We start from the raw sequence: 18,989 nt of genomic DNA on the forward strand, positions 1-18,989 counted from the left end.
GCTTTTAAACAGATAGGAGGCTCCACTGGCTTAAGACTTGGCATCAAAGTGAAGCTTATCTCTCCCCAAAGGGGGTGCTGAAGATAAGAGAAAAACCTCTAAACTTTCTAGATAAATCCTCCCGCTGCTGCACAGAGGCGGGGCGGCGAGTTGGTGCCAAGCCCAGGACTTAGCTGACGGTGAGCAAACACCCCGTCGGTGACTCCTGGTCCTGCTTTCATGTCATCACCCAGAGGCGTTTAAGGATGACAGTCAGCAAGGCCGCTCGCTGGTTAGGGCTGCCGCCTCCTGGGAACAGCCGGAGAGGGATGTGGTGGGAAGAAAGCCTGCAGGGCTGAGGGGCCGAGGACTGCTGGCCTGGGCAGGGTGTGCAGCTAGCACCGGGGTCAGTCTGTGAGGGGACCAGCCATCTTCCATCCACGGGAAAATGCACCGCAGCAGAAACCTGCAGAGGACAGTGCTGATGGTCGGCTTTGTGTCCGCAATTGCACAGCAGATCAGCCGCGGCCGTGGCTCCCGGACACACGTGGTCCTCACCATGCTCCGTGCTGGGTTCTGGGGGCCAGGAGAGGATTCTTGTTTTAGGAAAGGAGAGCAGTGGCCAGCAGGTTGGGAACGGCTTTACCAAGGGTGTTGCAGGCAGAGCAAACCAGGGTTTTGGTATGTGCCGGGGTGTGTGGGCTGCTGGTGTGGCTGTGTCACAGGAAGGGCTCGCAGTGACAGTGGGAAATGTAATCAGAGGTGTAACCAGGGCCACCTTTGAAGGACCTTGTTTGCTTTGCACTGAAATATGAATGTTTTGAATTCAGCGTGGTACCAGGAAGCATTTTACATGGGGGAGTGATGGAATGGGACTTGCTTTTTAGAAAGACCTCTGACAGCTCTGTAGAGACTGAATTGAAAAGGGTCAAGATGAACATCAAGGAAGCCCTTTGGATACCTGCCACAGTAATCCAGGTGAGACCCACCTAGGGCCCTAACCTGAGGTCATACAGCTGACAGGAAGGCCCAGATGAGAGATGTGCTGAGGAGGTGGAATTGGAATCCAAGCGGTGGGGGCGGGGATGTATCTGGATTCTCCTCGGTTTCTCTGACAGGGCAGCTGCCCAGCAGAGCCCCCCCCCCCCGCCAGCCCCCCACCCCGCCCCCGCCGCACCCTGGGAGGAAGAGCAGACATTAGATGGGGACCCTCTGGGCTTGAGGTGCATTGGGGTCGTTTGGTTCAAAAACCACAAGGCAGCTGGCCATGGAAGCCCGGTGCACCTCTGCTGCTGCCGGTTCTTCCTCTGCTCCAGTGACGCACGTGTTTCTGGAAGCATCAGGACCACGTGTGCCTTCCACAGTCCTGTGACTAGGCCCAGAAACCACAGACCAGTGCAGGAGGCTGTGTTGAGCACACACAGGCCTTGGGCAGCACATGGCACCCCTCTGTCCCCAGCCAGGAGCCAGGACGCCAGAGGCGCGCTTCAGGCCCGGCCAGCGCTGGCGGAAAGGAGCCGCGCGAGCTCTGGTCCTGCCGGCCGCCCTCCCACCTATCCTCCTTCCCTCTCTCCTCCCAGCTGAGCCCTGCACACTTATTTCACAGCCGCAACAAAAAAGGGCGATTTACTCCCAGTCCTTTTGAAACCCGACATGTCAGTGATAGATGAGGCCGTATTCTTTAACTTCAAAGGAGTCAGTGAATGTGGGCCAGGGGAGCTGAAAAGTCCAAGGGAACAGGAGACACGTGGGGTGACCCGCCATCAGGAGGCGCGCCCTCCCCCCCACCCCTGCTGGTGCCATGCAGAGGCACAGACAATGCCACTTTTAATAAATCATGAAGGATCCTGAATGCCCGTTTTTGTCCCTTTCCAATGGGCCGTGGGCATATTGCTTAAGATATAGCCGGCCGTTTGTGCTGGGTTCCCAGCCACTCAAAGTGCTCTCCCGACTATGTAATGGAGGCTTTGCATGTGTGGTTTTGGGGGAGAGTTCTTCAGATTTCCATAGCTAGTCGTAGTAAAGGTGACCCCGCGGGTAGTGCGGGCCATTGTCGCCCTTCACACATGCAGCCTTTGAGTGATGCTGAGCTTTGTGGGGTATCCATGCAGCACCTAATTCGATCACACACCTGACCCTTGCCTCTCTTTGGCACTGTCCCCCTCTCTGTGCTCAGTGTGCTGCCAGGGGCCCCCACCCAACCTCGGCTGTCCTCTGGAGGCCTTGGTGCTGAACAGAGAGCCCCGGGCCACTTTTCCCACTTTCCGAATCCTGGCCCCTGGTGCCTCTGGCACGGGGAGTGAGTGGCCGCTTGTTCTCATGGGGCGCGCGTGCAGGGACATGCCTGTTGGAGGGGCCTTTCAAAAGTCCCCCGCTTGTTTCCAAGTCGCTTCTTGGGAAGCAAAGGGAAAAATAACCTGGGGTCACTTAAGGGCTGGCGTGGTCATTTCCTTAATCGTCCGTGACCGTTAAGAGCCTGATTTTTCTATTAAGAGGCACAGCAGCTTCCTTGGCATATTATTAATAACAAACAGCTAGAATTTATTGAGCACCTGCCTCTTGCCAGGTGCTTTCCCATGTCACCTCATTGAATCCTTAAGCCTCATACCCATTTTTTACAGATGAGGAGACTGAGACTGGGCTTACGTGACAGGTCAAAAGTCACATCACTGGAAGTGGCGGGACCGAGACAGAAACAGTCCTAGTTCTGCTGAATGTTTAAATTTCTCGTGGTGGTGGTGATGGTGGTTATAAAAGATGGATCCGGTCTAATCCTAGCATAACTTTGAAGAGCTATTTTAAAATACTGTTATGATTCCATTAATATAACATTCTTGAAATGATGAAATTATACAACCGGAGAATGGACTGGTGGTTGACAGGAGTTCGGGATGGTGGAGGGGAGGTAGGGGGCCTGGAGGGGGTCTCTGTGATGGGGGAGCGGACCTGTATCCAGATTGCAGTGGTGGTTACTCAAGTCTACACGTGTGGCCAAGTGACATAAGTCTAGACACCGTCATGCCAAGTCAGTTTTCTGGGTTTGATACTGTATTGTAATTACAGAAGGTGTCACCTTTGGTAGAAATTGGGGGCTCTCCATACCATCTTTGCGATTTCTGTAGCTCTATAACTATCTCAAAACAAAGAAGTGCATCTCTTTTTTCACTTGTATGGGACACGGGCATTGTACCGGGGAAAGGCCAGGTCTTAGCTCAGGGGCTGCCTGCTCTCAGAGAGCACCCAGAAGAGGGTCTAGGTATTAGCGTCCGGCAGGTATAACCTGAGTTCTGCTGTCACAGGAGAAAGAGCTCAGCTGAGTCAGGGCCCTGAGCTCCAGGCGCGGGGCTGCCGTTGTGTGCTCCAGGACGAGCTTCATGACTTTGAGCCTCCACGTCCCCAATATAAAGTAGGAACGGCACCAGCACCCACCCTGGGAGGCTGTGGAGAGGATCCAGCAAGAGAGCACATTAATGTGTTCAGCACAGGAAGATTTCTTGCGTGAGCGCAATACAATTTGATCATTATTGATGATTTTTACTTTTTTTTTAAATTTTTAAAATTTATTTTCAGAAAAAGGGGAAGGGAGGGAGAAAGAGAGGGAGAGAAACATCAACACGTGTGAGAGAGAAATAATCGGCTGCCTTTTGCAGTCCCGGCAACCCAGGCCTGTGCCCTGACCAGGAATCAAACCAGTGACCCTTCAGTTCACAGGCCTGCACTCAATCCACTGAGCCACACAAGCCAGGGTTGATCATTATTGATGACTATTACCATCATCAATATTACTTTTATCTGTTCCCAAGTTGTACCCTGCACTCCAGAGTCAGACCAGAGAACAATGCATATTTACTCTCATTTTTCTGGTTTTGGTCATTTATTCCTTCAATGGTTCTTTCTCTCTTCTTTTTTCTTTTTTTTTTTTTAATTTTTAAAAAATATATTTTTTTTTAATATAATTTTATTTATTTACTTTTAGAGAGGGAAAGAGAAGGAGAGAAACAGCAATGAAACAGCAATGTGCGAGATACACACCACTCGGCTGCCTCTCACACGCCCCCAACCGGGGACCCGGCCCACAGCCCAGGCCTGTGTCCTGACTGGGAAGTGAACTGGTGACCTCTTTTTGGTTCACAGGCCAGCACTCAATCCACTGAGCTGCACCGGCCAGGGCTTTAAAAAAAAAATTTTTTTTTTTAATTGTATTTTTTTCCATTACCATTGAGTCCCCTTATAGCCCCCCCCCCCAACACACACACACAAGCACCACACTGCTGTCCATGACCGTGAGTCCTTTTTCCTTTTGGCTCTGTCCCTCCGCTCCCTAACCCCGACTCCCAGAGCTTTGCTTATTAGTTCAGTTTGTTCAGTAGATTCCACATATGAGTGAAACCATGTGGTACTTGTCTTCCTCTGACTGGCTTATCTCACTCAGCATAACGTTCTCCAGGTCCATCCATGCTGTCGCGAAGGGTAAAATTCTCTTCTTTCTTATGGCTGAGTAGTATTCCAAGTGTAAATGTCCCATTGTCATTCTAACCGTTATTTCTCGAGTACCTACTCTGCTGAAGACTCTGGTAGGTATTGGGGGTACAGTGACGGGCCTGACCTGGTGCCTTGTGCCCTCGGAGAACGAAAGGTCTTGGTTTTTCCCGTTACCTGGGATCTCCCATCCTTGTCTTTCAAAGCCTCGCTGTCCTGTTAGACGCAGCCCCGGCTCACCTGCCCCACACGCAGGCCACTCCGGCACGCCCTTCTCTGAGCCCCGGCAGCACTGGAGGCAGGGGACTCGGTCACCTCTGCCCGCCCGGCTGTCCTGCCCTCGCCCGTAGTTCCTGGTGCAGCACCAGGCGACACCCAGAACTGTGCTCAGCAAGGGCTTGCTCGCCAAATCGTAACCTGGAGAGCCACGGGGACCGAAGGAATGTCTCTCCTGAGGCTTTCCTTTTCCAGACGAAGTCATGGGGAAGGGCTCATGACTGAAGGGACAGAAATTGGCTGGATGAACCCCCAGCCCACTTCTCCAATAGAATAATAACACAGCCTATATTGATTTTACTTTTTCGGTTGTTATTGCTCTTAAAATTCTTATTTTCTTCATGCCATTCAGTATTTTGACCAGCAGACTGGTGTTTCTTCTCTCAGCCCTTCGCAGACCCCGAGAGTCAGAAGCCCCTGGTTCTAGTACCGGTCTTACCACTAACGAGCTGTGTGATGGAGCCACCTCAGCCAGAGGCAGTTTTGTTGGGTCAGAAAGCAGAGCCAGTCACCCGTCTCTTTCCCACTTGCGGTCCCTTGGGAGGGCTTACCTGGCGCCTCCAGTCTCCAGGCAGGGCGTTGAACCTGGCAGGCGCGCCCAGGCATCCACTTCCTCCAGTCCGGCTTCTCCGCCTGAACCGGGGCAGGCGAGCCTGTTCAGCGCCCCCACCGGGCTGGAGGCGTCCCCGCCTTGCTCTGCGGCAATGCCCGTGCCAGCGGGCCTCGGCAGGCGGACCCTCCGAACGCCGTCTGCTGTCCCTCGGCTGTTAGGATCTAGAGGAGAGAAGTGTGACTTGGAGGCCCCTGTCTGTGGGAGGAGAGATGACAGGTGTGGCCAGGTGGGAGACACACAGACTTGAGTTACCTGGGCTCGGGTCCCACTTCTGGGTCTGCCCAGGGTTGCCTGACCTCGAGTAGGCAAGCTACTTCCCGCCAACGAGCCGCGGTGTCCGCACCTTTCAGACAGAAGCAGTAGTGCCTGTGCTACACGGAGTTCTCGGCACTGCGTCTGGTTGACCATGGAACCTTTGATTCCTGCTGCTTATTCAGGGCCCTGTGTCAGCTGGGACCCTTTGTTTAATAAAGACTTGTGTGGGACCACAAAGAGTAGTCACTTGGGATTTTTCTATTGGAGCTTATAACCTGTTCCAGTTAAACAGATAAACAGCTAGAGACATGTTCCAAATGGAGGATAAATGAGGAGAACCAACTTTTTTGTATCCAGACTGTCAGAAGCCAGCCCTCTGCCTTCCCCTAGCAGGGCGTTGTGGCCTCTTCCTTTCCCAAGGAGAGATTTGCAGACAAGTCGGTGCCGGTGCAGAGGTACTTACTGGGCAGCCTCCACTTGAGGCAACTGCCAACCTGGCAGGGCCTAGAAGCTTTTCTTTTGAGTGGGGAGCCTCACGTAGGGCACGGCGGCCTCCATGCCTGCTGCCTCAGGAGACCGGGTCACCAGAGACCACAGTGGAGCTGCCCTGTGGGAGAAGCCCCCAAGTCAGCGCAGCCACCACCAGTGCTGGAGGTGCCGGCGGGGCTGTCCAAGCAGCCAGGTGATGCTCTGAAGCATTGTGTCCTCCTGCTGAGGGCCACAGTGGGCCTGCGCGTAGAGCAGCGGCTTGCCAAGTACTGCTTGCTCCAGCTGAGATGGAACCCTGTGGCCGCGGTAGCCCCTCATGTCTGGAGTGATCCCACTTGGAACTGTCATGTCCCTGTCAGCTTGGCCCAGTGTGTCACCATCTCAATTTTGATCTCCGCTCATTATAAGAAATAAACCCAGGCCTTATTACATCAGGGACATTCATAGGATGTTTGCCATGGCCAGGTGGTGTTCTTATGTGGTTTCCATATTTAATTTTCACAACAACCCTGTGAAGTAGGTACTATCATTATCCCCGTTTTCCAGAGGAGGAAACTGAGGTACAAGGAGGTGCAGTTACTTGCCCGGGGTCGTACAGCTAATAGGAAGTAAAGCCAGGATTCAAAATCAGACGGCCTGAGAGGGCTGTACCTTTGCTTCCCTCTTGTGTGGCCTCACAGCCTGGCGCTTGTGTACAAGTGTGCCTGTTAGCCTTTCCTTCCTAACTCAGCAGGCCTGCGTCCCGGGCAGGGGAGCGCAGCAAAAGCAGGACTCTTAGCGGTGCTGGAAAGAGAACTGCATGGTCAGATGGGCAGAAAGTTAGACCGGAAGGTCCCCAAGGTCTCTGCAGAGAGCAAGAGCCTCTCACTGTCCCTGAGCTCTGGCCCAGAACCTCTATAGAGAGATGACAGAAAGGCCGGAAGGAACACAGGTTTCTGCTTAATGAAAATGGTCCCCTAAGATTCCTACAAAACTTATTTTTTTAACATTTGACATAATGATTTTCAACTACGTTTGTTTATCCAGCAATTCTCTATTTACCAAGGCTGATTTTTCTGTTAGCAGGGCAAATAGAAGTTCTGTTCATTTTCATCTAACGTCTTTAAATTGTTTTGGTTTTTGCATTTCAACTTAACTGTAAACTTCTTTCTGTACTTTCTTTAAACTTCAAAACACCCATGTGTTCTTTGGTTTTTACCTTAATTAGAATGGTCTCTGTTAGGTTGATACATTGTTCCATAAAGAAAAAGGCTATTTAAATTATTTTGGATGAAAATAGGAACCTCAGGTAACTCCAGGTATAGGCCTCCTAGGTGTTCCTTCCAGATTGTTCTGAGCAGTTCAGATCAACAGGCAGTTGTGACTGGATGGGGTGGCAGGAGGTGCTGCCGAGCCGGCTGCTGCAGGTTGAAGCCAGGTGGTGGGAGCAGGGGAGGTGGGCAGACTGGCTGTCCCAGGACCAGAAAGGACCTTAGAATGTGGTCCTGGGATATGTTGTCCAGACATTTGGCCTGTCTGGGAGGAAGGAAGTAGAATTAGCATCGAATCATGTCATGAACTTTGACAGTGGCTCTTGGCTACCTAGACAGCCTTATGTAGTAGAATTAATTCTGAACTGTCATTGGAACATCTAAAGATGTGAGCCCTGGTCCTTCCGAAATCTCAGACTTCTTCCTCACAGACTGAGCAGAGACATGTTACAGGTGCTTTCTTCCGGTAAACCTAGAAAATATCTCACATTCACCCATAAAGGAAACCACAAGAACGACCATAGAGAAACGGAGCTCCATTTTACAGGTGGAAAGGCTGAGCCAGAGCCCCGCCACCCCCCGGAGCCTGGACGGGAACAGCCGGGAGCTGCTGGCTCCCAGCTCGGGTCACATAACTGCCGGCTCCTCAAGTCTCTGGAAACTGAGGCCAATTCCCTGGAAGATCATTCTGTTCTCTACTGTTTTTTCAAGAGCAGAGCCGGCTTGATCAGGGCTCCAAGGACCGTACGAGACTACCCCACTCCTCTCTTCCAGGAGCTGAACGCCCACATCACGATCAGTGTTTAATCGGGTCGTATGTGAACCTGCGTGGCTCTCAGTTTTATGTATGTTTGGCTTATATTTTGAAGAACCTTATTTTATTTATACTCTTACCTGCCTCCAGAAAGGATTTGAGGAGACTTACAACAAAGGAAATGACCCATGAAATGAATATAATAGAAAGAAAGACACTCAGAACAAGAAAAGGGTGCAGAATTATCCTGATTTGGGCGCGGTTGGGGGAAGCTGTTGCATAAGGTTATTTCTTATAACGAACATCGATGAAAGTCAAGGGATACTTTTTCTAGCTCTCATGTAAACTTTGATATTGGGGACATTAAATGTTATAGGGGACAGATTTTGCATTTAGGCAAATGAAGAAGGCAGTTTTATAGGCTGTTTCTTAAAACAAACTTCGGTGAAAGTTGAAGGATGATTAAACAGCTTGAGGGAGGCAAGTGAGCTCGTGAGCAAAAGCTCACGTCGTCCACGCACGTGACTTCCCTGTGGCCCCACTTGCCTCAGGGATAAGTTGAGAGCGGCTCCCCGAGTGGGCAGCTGGCCTCTCGCTGGGCCGCCGCTGATGTGGCCCCCCTCTCGCTACAGCATGTGGAATAGAAGCTGCGACGCAGACTGTCGCTGGAGGCTCTGAGAGGTCCGCTGCGTGGGCTGGGCCTCGTGCTTTGGAAAGCAGGCCGCTAAGTGGCAGGACTGATGGGGCGTCCATGCAGAGGGACCCAGGCGACATCCTCCCCTCCGTGGAGGGACCAGATGCTGTCCCCGCAGTCAACACTGGCGCGTGCTTGTGGAAGTGATTCTGGGTGACTCCAGTCTCTGAGCAGCGCTTGGCCCGAGCCCGGCCCCGGAGCTTGGAGCAGAGGTGGGTCTGATCTGGTGATGTCCCCGCAGAGTGCCCCTCTTTGGCCATGAACGGCTTCAAAAACGCTTCAGCTGTGAGTAGGAGGAGCAGATGGGCTGCAAGTCCCTGCCTCTGACTGCATGTGACACATGCAGACTTGCCCACCATGCTTTGTAGTCATTGTCCTGCTGCTCAGAAGTTGGAGGGCTCGCCCTGGCCGGGGGGCTCAGTTAGTTGGAGCGTCATCCCATGTCGCACAAGGCTGCAGGTTCGATTCCCAGTCAGGGCACGTGCCTAGGTTGCAGGTTTGGTCCCTGGTTGGGACGTGTACAGGAGGCAACAGATTGATGTTTTCCTCTATCTCTTCCTTCCTCTCTAAAATCAATAAAAATACTTAGGTGAGTTTTTTTTTTTTTAAAGAAGGAAATTTGAGGGGCAACAGTGTGGTGCAGCGACCAGGTAAGGCCTGATCAAGACAGCTGGGACAGGGGGAGGCCTGTTCTGCTGGAGGAGCCCCTGGGGTGGGAAATGAGCAGTTCGGGGGCTTCTCACCCACGAGCAGAGGCAGAGCTGGTGTGGGGCAGTGGCCAGCGGAGCTCTGCAGCCCTGGCCTTGCTGGCGAGCCATGAAATGGCCCTCAGAAGAGGGGGCAGCCTGACAGGCTTCTTCTCTCCGGGGACTGGCTTGCTGGCCGAGGCAAACTTTGAAGGAACCGATGAGCTTGGCCACCGAGGCTCCTCACTCAGGAGCGCCTTCCCTGTGGGTCGACTTGAGGGCTGGAGGCAGGCGGCTTTCCTCCTCAGCATGGAAGAATCCTCGTCCTGTCACTTTTAACCTTAATGAGAGCAGAACAAGCTTCTGGAACAGGGGGCAATGGAGTCAGGAGAAGTGGCCTTAAGTGGAAACACAGCTGTGGGGCTTACAGCCGGTGCCGCAGGGAGGCGTCCTCCAGTGGGAGCGGCCAGCCCCACTGTAGGCTTTCCAACACTAATGAATCGGGAACTCCATGCTGAACGGGATTGAGTTCGATGGGTCCCAGTGCCAGCAGATGGATGTATTTTTCTTGAAAGACCAAGGTGCCAGAAATCTCCATGATTACGTTACTGGAGCAAGGTTCTTTCTTGTGGTTTGTGAAGTTGAGCGTCAGGACTGCAGGATTCTCTTGCTCTTTCTCGGTCTTATTTTTTCCAGGTCAGAACCAGAGCCTGGGGTGGGGAGGAAAATCCTGCTGAATGAGCAAGTTCTTTCTTAAAAAGCTCTCTCCAAGTCCAAAAAGACTTCGGTGGACTTAGGAGAAAGAAACTTAATACATTGCCATAGAATCGTTGTGAACCAAGGGAAAGCCAAGTCCACAGCATCTTTGTCTTATAAAAGAAAGCAAAGAGGAGATGGAAAAAAAGGAATAATGCGTAGGAAATCCAAACCAAACAAGGAAAACTAAAGAAGAAAAACTAAAGATCACCTCCGAGAATGTGAAGATTTCCTTCTAATAAGATTTTCCAATTACGAGAGCAGGCTCGGGTGGAGGTGACTTTCCCGTTCACAGGCGGCATACCTGGAATGTTTGAGCGACGATGGGACCTGCCCCTTCAGCTGGAGGGAGAGCCGGACACCCTGCGAGACCAGGGGGCTGTGCGGGGAAGAGTCGCCCATGGCGCGGCTGGAGGCCTCCCAGGCTGGTCCTTGACCTGCGTGTGAACCTTGGTCCTAATAGCTAGCAGATTGAAGCAAGCTCACAGGCCTCCCGGAGAACCCGTGTTGGTTTGAACCCGAGCAAGCCTGGCCACAGAACTAGCACTCTTCCTCTGGCAGCCTCCACTCTCAGGCACCCCTGCGAGAGGACCTCCGAGCTGGGCTCCGAGGTCACCCCTGTTGGATCATGGAGCAGCCTGCACGTGCCAGCCAGGCCATGGTCAAAGGGAGACCCCGTTGCCCGTCAGAGGTCATCCTGGAGCTTTTGTGGATAAGACCGGCAACTCCTAAACTTCTTAATGCACTCGTTGCCCAGCCAAGGTCAGACCACGTGTTTTCAAAAGCGGCAGAAGCTCTGAGCTGGGACCTTCCCTAGCTGGTGGAGTTCAGGGCCAAGTGGCCTGTGCATAATGTTCTCCAGGAATGTGGCTGTTCAGGAGAGTCAGCTGTGCGTCCGAACAGATTGAAGACTGGCCTGCTCGCTCGCCCAGGGGACTGTCTGGCACGACACCCTCAGCCACCCTTTCCTGTCACTCTTTTCGGTTAGCCTCATGAATGTGACCTGGCCCATCGGCTTCACTGAGTTGGCCTCCAAAGTAAGGTCACACTTCCTTTAATAGTTACATTCAGTGACTCCATGCACCCGCTCCTGCTCAGCCCAGGGTGTTTGTTCTTCCCCTGGGGTTCATCTGAAGGGCCCTCCTCAAGCCCTGTCAGATCCCTGAGGAAGACTCGGTCCTGAATCGGTCATACTTGTTGCTCACCTGTTGCCGCCTGCTGTGAGGATGGCCCTCCTGCCTCTCTTGTGCCCCCCCTCCCCGGCCCCCCGCCCAGAGGGGCCAAAGGCAGGCCTCTTGTAGTTTCAGCAGCCCCAGCAAGGCCTAGTCCCTGTGTACCCATGGCCATGGGGAAGGGCTCTGCTCTTCCGGGGCCCTTCCACTCACCCCAGATGCTTCAGCTCACCCACACTGCCGGCTTCCCTGGGCCCCCCTGTAGCAGGAGCGCTGGTCAGAGGGGGCCTGGCAGGAGTCTCACACGCTCGCTGCCCAGGCCTGCCCTCCTCTGTGAGTTAGCATGAGCCCCGAAAGTAGAAGGCTCTTCCATTTCCTGCCCAAGGTGGGGCCTGTCTTTTGTCCAGAGGAGAGCCTTTCTTCTAACTAGACCCGTCTGAAGGCCTCCTTCCTCTGCGGGGCCCTCTGCTGACTTCCCGCCTCGCCCAGTTCCAGGGCCGCAGTGGAGTCAGAACAGGCTGGCGGACGGGGGCGGGCTCTTCTGCCGGACGTGGCGGCTGCCTCCAGGGAGGGAAAGAGAGACCTCATGATGTCTCAGGTGGCTGTCATTCTGCAGGCGGACTTTCCAGGCTGAGCCTCTCCGTGGGCAGGTCCCGCAGGCCTCGGTTAGAGCCAGCAGATGCAGCCTAGGCCCCGCCTGTTTCCTTGCGGCGCCGGGCTCCTGGGACACGTTCGGTCACTGCTGTTGGTGAAGGACTCTCTGTGCCTCTTCAAAGGCACTGGCGAGACGGGCCACTTGGACACAAGAGGGTTTGAGCCACTGCCTGTCATCTAGTGACACAGTTACTGAACGGGGGCAGGGGTGAGGCAAAATTTCTTTACTGAAGTGAGAGGAGGAATAGCAAACTCGGGGACGAATAGGGATGACTGAAGAGCTGTTCAACCAGATCGCAATGTGCGCAGGGGCTCAGAAGCCTGCAGGGGGCATGATTCTGCGTCTGTAAATCCGATGAACGGGGCACTGAGTTGTGAATACGTAACCAAGAGGTTCTAAGTCTCTTCTGTGCAGTTCAGCGCCCCGACCTGCATTGGGCGCCCGCTGTCATAGTGACAAGGGCACTAAGTGTTCAGGGCACCTGGTGAAGCTACCTGTCCTGAGCCCTTGGACTCCCTGGGGAGAGAGGCCCTGCCTCCAGCTCCAGAGGAGTGTGTAATGAATGACCCACCTGTACGGAAGCTCTAAGGAGGGGTGGGATCCTGCTGGGACGGGGAGGGCTCTCTGGGAAGCAGCCCGAGCGTGAGAAAGGTGGCCGTGTGAACCCGAAGTCAAGCGGTGAGCCATGTGCCCTGGCGGGTGCGCTGGGCTTTGCAGCAGGAGGGGGGCGGGGCACCCTTTCCCGCCCTGCGGACTTGCGCCTCTTCTTTAAGACTCCTGCCTTCTACTCTGAGGTCCTCCTGGATGGTACCCCCTCCTCAGCTCACGCATCTCTCTGTGGCAGCCCCAAATTTGTTCCTGTGAGCAGCCGACTCCCAGAGAGCCCCGGCTGTGTATAATTCATTTTGGTATCTCTGGCATAGACAGTAGGAAGCCATCACCACAGGTACTTAAAGAGGGGAGTCTCCTCAGGCTTGTGTTTTAGAAAAGGCAGCTCAGCTGATTGTGGAGCATGAATTAGAAAAGAGCTAAGGGAGTGAGTGGACATTATTATGTGTCCCTGTCCTCAAGAGGAATGATGTGCAATTACACACACACAATCACACACACACTCACACACCCTCAATAGTGGGGGTCCTGAAGGCAGTCAGAGACCAGGCACGGCTTGCTTAAGGCTCTGGCTCCGCTCATCTGCCAGTCGGAGCACCCAGCAAGCATCCCCTTCTGTCTCATTGGTCTCTGCTGGGTCACACATCCATTCCTGAGCCAGTCCCTGGTGCCAGGAAATGCCGTGCACAGATTGCCTTGAATTTCTGTCAGTTACTGAAAGATATATAATTACTTTAGAATAGTCAGGTCCAGCCTTGGAGAGTAGATCTGCTTTCCCCTGGAGCCCCTGAATTGGGGTGGAAGGGTGAAGAGCTGAAAGACACGAGGGTGCCGTTAGGAAGGAGTAAATGACTTCTGGGTGAGCATCTATGTCTGCTACATGGGCCAGTTGGACTCACTCATTCATCTGTTGAAACTTGCACATAGTAGGCACCTACATGCACAAACCCACACACCTACACAGCTGTCGGGACACAGGTCCTAGATTGGTTTATCTGGGGACATCATCTTCCTGGGTGAATTTCAAGCCTCTCATGGAGGACCCCACACACACACCTCCGACTCTCCATCCCTTGATTTCTCCTGGGAGCTTGTGATCAACCCTTCCATCTCCAGGGCAGACACGGCAGATTCTCCGACCATAGCCTGCAGTTCCTTCCACGCCCTTACCCAGTGTCTCCCCACAGCCTCTCTCCTTGACCTCATGGGCACCTAGCAAGCTAGTGTGGACCAGTGCTCAGTAATGTGGACCACACTTCCATTCTGCCACTGACTTGCTAATTTGGGCCCAGTGCTTACATCCCTCCCCAACACAGGGACAGGAGTCAGCCTCGCAGAGCTGCTGGGGGGATTAGATAAAGTCACTCGCGCAAGTGGCTGAGGACAGAGGACATGCTTGATATTAGCTCCATACGAGACATCTGTTACCCAGACCCTTCTGTTTCCTTCCAGCAAGCCCCTTTCATTTTCACTTCCTGCCTCTTCCCCCTTCCAGTCCCTGGTTCATCTGTTGCCAGTGTCCTCTCTCCACCCTCTTGCCCCTCAAAATGTTATTCTTCCCTCACACCTTCCTGGCACGTGCTCAGCTTTGGACCAGCCTAACTTCCTTCATGCCGATGTCTCGGGTGCTAGAAAAAGCCAGCTGGGCAGACGGTTACTACGCTGGCCTCAGACCTGTGGCCTCGGCCGGACCGCTCACACTCCTGGCCGTCCTTCTGCCCCTCCCCGCTCTGCCGGTTTTCCTGTTCTCCAAAGAAGCGCTTTCAGACCCCCATCACTTTGCTCTGATCATCCCTCACCAAACCCGCCATTCCTTGCAGATAATTTCACTTCCTGAATCTGAGAAAAGAAAAAAAAAAAACAGACTGGAATGTCCCAAACCACCACCATCGGCCAAATCCACAGACAGGTCTGTGTCGCTGCCCAGCCTTCCCTACTCCTGCCCTGGAGAGGGGGTGTCGGGTGCTACCGCCCCATCATCTCAGACACCTTGACACTTACTCTCCGTCCTGCCCACGTCTGCAGCCCCTCTCTCTGTAGCGCCTCCTTCACATCAGCGTGTAAACGAGTCCTGGTCATCTTAGAGCACACGCTCCTCCGCGCCCGCGCCCTGGCATCCTGTCCCTCTCTGTCCCATCGTCACCGTCTGATTTGCTACAAGAATTGTGGACACTCACGATCCCTTTCCTCACCCTCCATTCATTTTGGAACCCGTCACACTCAGGCCTCTGCTCCCACCACTCTCCCGATAGTTTTTATTTTTAACTCCAGTGGGTTCTTCGGGGGGCTAGTTCCTCTCTGACTGGACCTCTTAGACCGATTGAATGCTGCTGACTGCTCCCCCCTTAGGACGTGTCCTCCCCTTGGCTCCTGGAAGCTCATAACTAAAACTTCTTGGCCACCCATTCTCAGCCTCCGCCGTCCGGCTCGTAAACACTGTCGAGACCCCGTTTTTGCTCTCCGTGCTCTCAGGACAATCTCCTCCACTCTGGTGGCTTCAGTGGCCATTTACTTACCGCCCAAAGGTCCCCACGGTTGCACCTCCAGACTACAGTCTTGCTTATAAACTTCAGAATTGTTTGTGTGGCTGCCTGCTGGTCATCCCCACTAAGATGACACCTTAAAATCACTCCCACTCTAAACTCAGGCCCTCTTCCCAAACCTGCTGCTGCTCCCTGTGACAGTGACAAACACCATCTGCCCCACCTCCCACGGCGAACAGCTCCTCCTGGCACTGACTTCCTAACCAGTTTCGGTGAGGTGGGAAGAGTATGGGTTTAGGTTGACGTTCTAGTTCTGATCGTGGTGTGGACAAATTACTTATCCTTTCTCAGCCTCGAGCTCCTCGCCTGTAAAAAGAGAACGATGACACCTGACTCAGATGGTTGTGGTCGGGGTAAAGGCAGGCCTTGACCGGTGGGCCTTCAGTGATGACAGGCGCTTCGTTCAGCACACGGGCTCCTCCTGTCTCCACGCCCTCGCTTCCCGCTGCTGTCGTCGCTGCTCACGTGTCTTGTTTCTGCATCTGTACATACATGGTTTCCTGACCTGAGAATTCCCCTGGGATTAAATTTCCCATCATTCCTTCATGACTAAAGACTACAGTCTATAGCTCATCGCGCTCATCATAAAGAATTTGGAAAATGCAAAGGAAGCCAAACAATTGCTGTTGCCATTTTGATGTTCCTTTCAGCCTTTCTTCTATGCAGTCCTTACATAGTTTTCCTGTAAATAACCAAGTATGCACCCTGGTTTTTATTTCCCGTCTAATCCAGATGTTTTCCCAGGTTAATAAAAATTTTTTATTAATAGTGTAATGGCTGCATGCTATTTTGCATGTGAGTCTGGTATAGTTTATGTAACTATTCTGTTATTGCTGGTCTTTTAGAGTCTTTCCAGCAAATAATACTGAGGTGAACCGTTTTGCAAAAAAGGGAAAAAAAAGTTTTCATCTTACATTTATAATAATTTCTTTAAGCCATAAATTCACAATGTGAACCACTGGGTCAAGGGATTTAAAGTTTTCTAAGCAGTCAGTCTTTGAAACAGACTAGATGAATATAGGGCTGACCTTAGCTGCAAAGGGGGAGGTAAAGAGAAAGGGGTTATGTTTAATAGATTTTTAAAAATAATTATTTTCTGTTTCACTGAAGGAGGGTGGGCAGAACCAAGCAGCGCTCTGTAGGGAAAACATGCCTTTGACCTGAAGTCTGGCTTCGTGATGGTCAAGGAGGGCTTGTTTCTGTTTTTGTATTTTCATCTGGGTCACTAAGAGGACAGGCCACCCCTACGAGCTCGTTTCCCTCTCAGGAAGAGAAAAACTGTCCAGCACCCAGTGATGCAGATCGTTAGCTATGTTAACAGCCTCGCAGTTAGGGGAAAAAGTTATAATAATGTACCCTCCTAATGTGCAGTTAATTTTCGTGAAAATTTCCCTAGTGATTTAAAAACCCAGTGAATTTGTAAACCTAGCAATTGGCTCTTCATCTGGAAATATGAAAGCTGTCGTAGCCACTGGGCCCTAGCGAGATGCAGGACCCTGAGCTCTGGCTTCCCAGTGACACAGATGGCATTCTGCACTCACCTGAGCACCCCCTGGCCCCCTCTGGAATCTGGAAAGAAGCCGAGGCTTCATTATGAGAATTCTTGTTCCCGATCTTTCCTAGTCAGAGAGCACAAGTGAGTGCCCCCAAGTTAACCTGTCCAAACTCAAACTTTTGACCCCCTAGCCCTATCCAAGTTCAGTCTTCCTACCCAGCAATGGGACAGACACCTGCCTGGTTGTTCCGATCAAAAATCGAACCATCCTTGATTCCTCGTTTTCTGCCCTCACCGCTCCCCAACACCAAGTTCGTCAGTATATCCTGTCGATTCTGCTTCTCCAAGTTGACTTCAAAGATCAATCTCCAGTCGACCGTGTGTGGCCATCTCGCCTGCCTGTTCTCTGCCCCCAGCCCCCATCAGCGCTCACCCGCTCTTCCCAGTAGCCTCCCGCAGGGCTCCCGCGTCTGCTCTCTCCCCTCCGGTCTGGGCTCTCCGTGGTAGCTGGACACGTCTGGCCAAAACATAACCTTGACCACGTTACCCACCCCTTCCATAAAACATGTCCAAGTCCTTCCTTCGCTGTTCAGCTGAAGACCAAAAATGCTCATGTAGCCAGGAAGGCCGTGCATTTTCTGCCCTGGCCTTCCTCCCCATCGTCACTGTGGATCGAGCTCTGGCATGCCAGCCCCCCTTCCGTTCTGGACCTCCTGCACCAGGCCCTCTGCGCTCTGCCGAGGAGAACCTTCTGCTCTCCCTGTCCCCCCCTGGCCCAGGGAGCCCTCCTCGCTTTCCTCGCTCCTAGTCTAGGTCCACTGATTTACTTGTAGAGACACATGGGAGGTTTTCCCTGTGTCCAGTGACCTAGTCTAATTTGAAGTTATGTATGTTCATTCTTTAGTTTATGTGTCGATGCCTGCCTCCTGTACTAGACTGTAAGATCCGTGGGGGAGGCCCTGTCCTGCTGCTGTTCACTGTTCTTTCCCCACCAGCTAGCTCAGGGTCACAGAATAGGTGCTTGATTAGTAATAGGTTGCATGCTAAATGAATAACTAGAGTCCTAGTAACAATCCTTTTTGATGACAGTGTCCCCGTAAGGCATGGGCTATACCCAGCGGTGACAGGTCCAGGTTCTCCGAACACATCAGTTGGAGGGACTGTGATTTTGCTTTTTATTTTTTCCATTTCAGCTGTCAGAATGGACAGAACATTCTGCCTAAAACTTACTTGGTTTTCTCTTCTCTCTCTATTCAGCTGAAGCTTGCTTTCATTCTGGACCATGAGACTGGATTGCCTCAAGGATGTCACATCTACGAGTACCGCGAAAGCAACAAGTAAGCCACTCAGTGGGACTGGGTGTCACCCCACCAGGTCCGGCAGGGAAGCCCCTGTGGGCTTCCTTACACTGGACTCTACAAAGGATTTGTCAGGGAGAGGATCACACTTCTTGCGACTGTCCTAGGAAACAGATGGCAGAAAAATATTTCTCCTCTAACATCTCTTTTGGCCCTAAACATAGAACTTGAAGCACTTGCGTAAGAGCAGTTGGGATGTGTGTCCCAAAGCAGACCTTTCTTTCCAGGCCGCAGCTGTCCTCCAGGCCCAGCCCCCATTCCGTCTCCAGCCACGTGCCTGCTAATTTGGTTCGCTGTGTAGCTTTGCTTTCATTGCAGTTCTTTCTGTCTACACTGACATTTATAGGCTTTGTTGTGATAGTCCAGCTTGTGAATTTTGTGGTTGGGGGATTTCTGAGTGCTTCTGGAGATTTAACCTGGTGGCCTTATTGGAAACATGGCAACTGGCATAGTTCTCTAGGCCCGCCTTTCTTCTGTGTGCTTTTGTCTATGAGGCCGTAGAAGTGGTGGTGAGTGAGGCCAAGGGAGTGTGCCCTGATGCTGACAATGACAACGATGATAAATAATGACAGCAGCCACCATTGAAGACCTCTACTGGGCATTAGGCACACTACCGGGACACTACACTGGTTATCCAGCTTAGTCCTCGTGACAGCCTGAAGAGTTTTCTTGTCACACAGGTGCTGTCGAAGTGAGCGGTTGAGTTTTCTTTTATTGTTGTTGTGTTGGCAGAAGCCGAGGCCCAGGCAACCTGCTCACGGTCACTGGCCCCAGCTGTGTGAGGCAGGGTCGACATCTGGAACTGCCGTCCCTACCTGCCTCCTTGGGGAACCCCAGTCAGTGACAGGAGTAGTCCCCGTGTGGGCCTGAGGACAGCATGTCCTGGGCTAAATGTTTAAGTAGCCAAGCTATTTAATTGTGTCCAG

The 18,989-nt window shown here is 52.6% G+C and overlaps 1 protein-coding gene across 2 annotated transcripts in view; it reads left to right on the plus strand.

Annotated features, from left to right (window-relative positions):
* Nucleotides 1–18,989, plus strand: part of DIS3L2 (DIS3 like 3'-5' exoribonuclease 2) — a 222,139-nt gene that overhangs the window by 183,510 nt on the left and 19,640 nt on the right. For both annotated transcript variants that reach the window (XM_090284986.1, XM_090284987.1), the window contains one exon: nucleotides 17,963–18,042. In XM_090284986.1, coding sequence (XP_090141112.1) covers nucleotides 17,963–18,042 — 80 coding nt within the window. The remainder of the gene's footprint in view (nucleotides 1–17,962; nucleotides 18,043–18,989) is intronic.

The sequence above is a fragment of the Furipterus horrens genome, unplaced genomic scaffold, assembly GCF_987537825.1.
Source record: "Furipterus horrens unplaced genomic scaffold, mFurHor1.1.pri manual_scaffold_1, whole genome shotgun sequence".
Lineage (NCBI taxonomy): Eukaryota > Metazoa > Chordata > Mammalia > Chiroptera > Furipteridae > Furipterus > Furipterus horrens.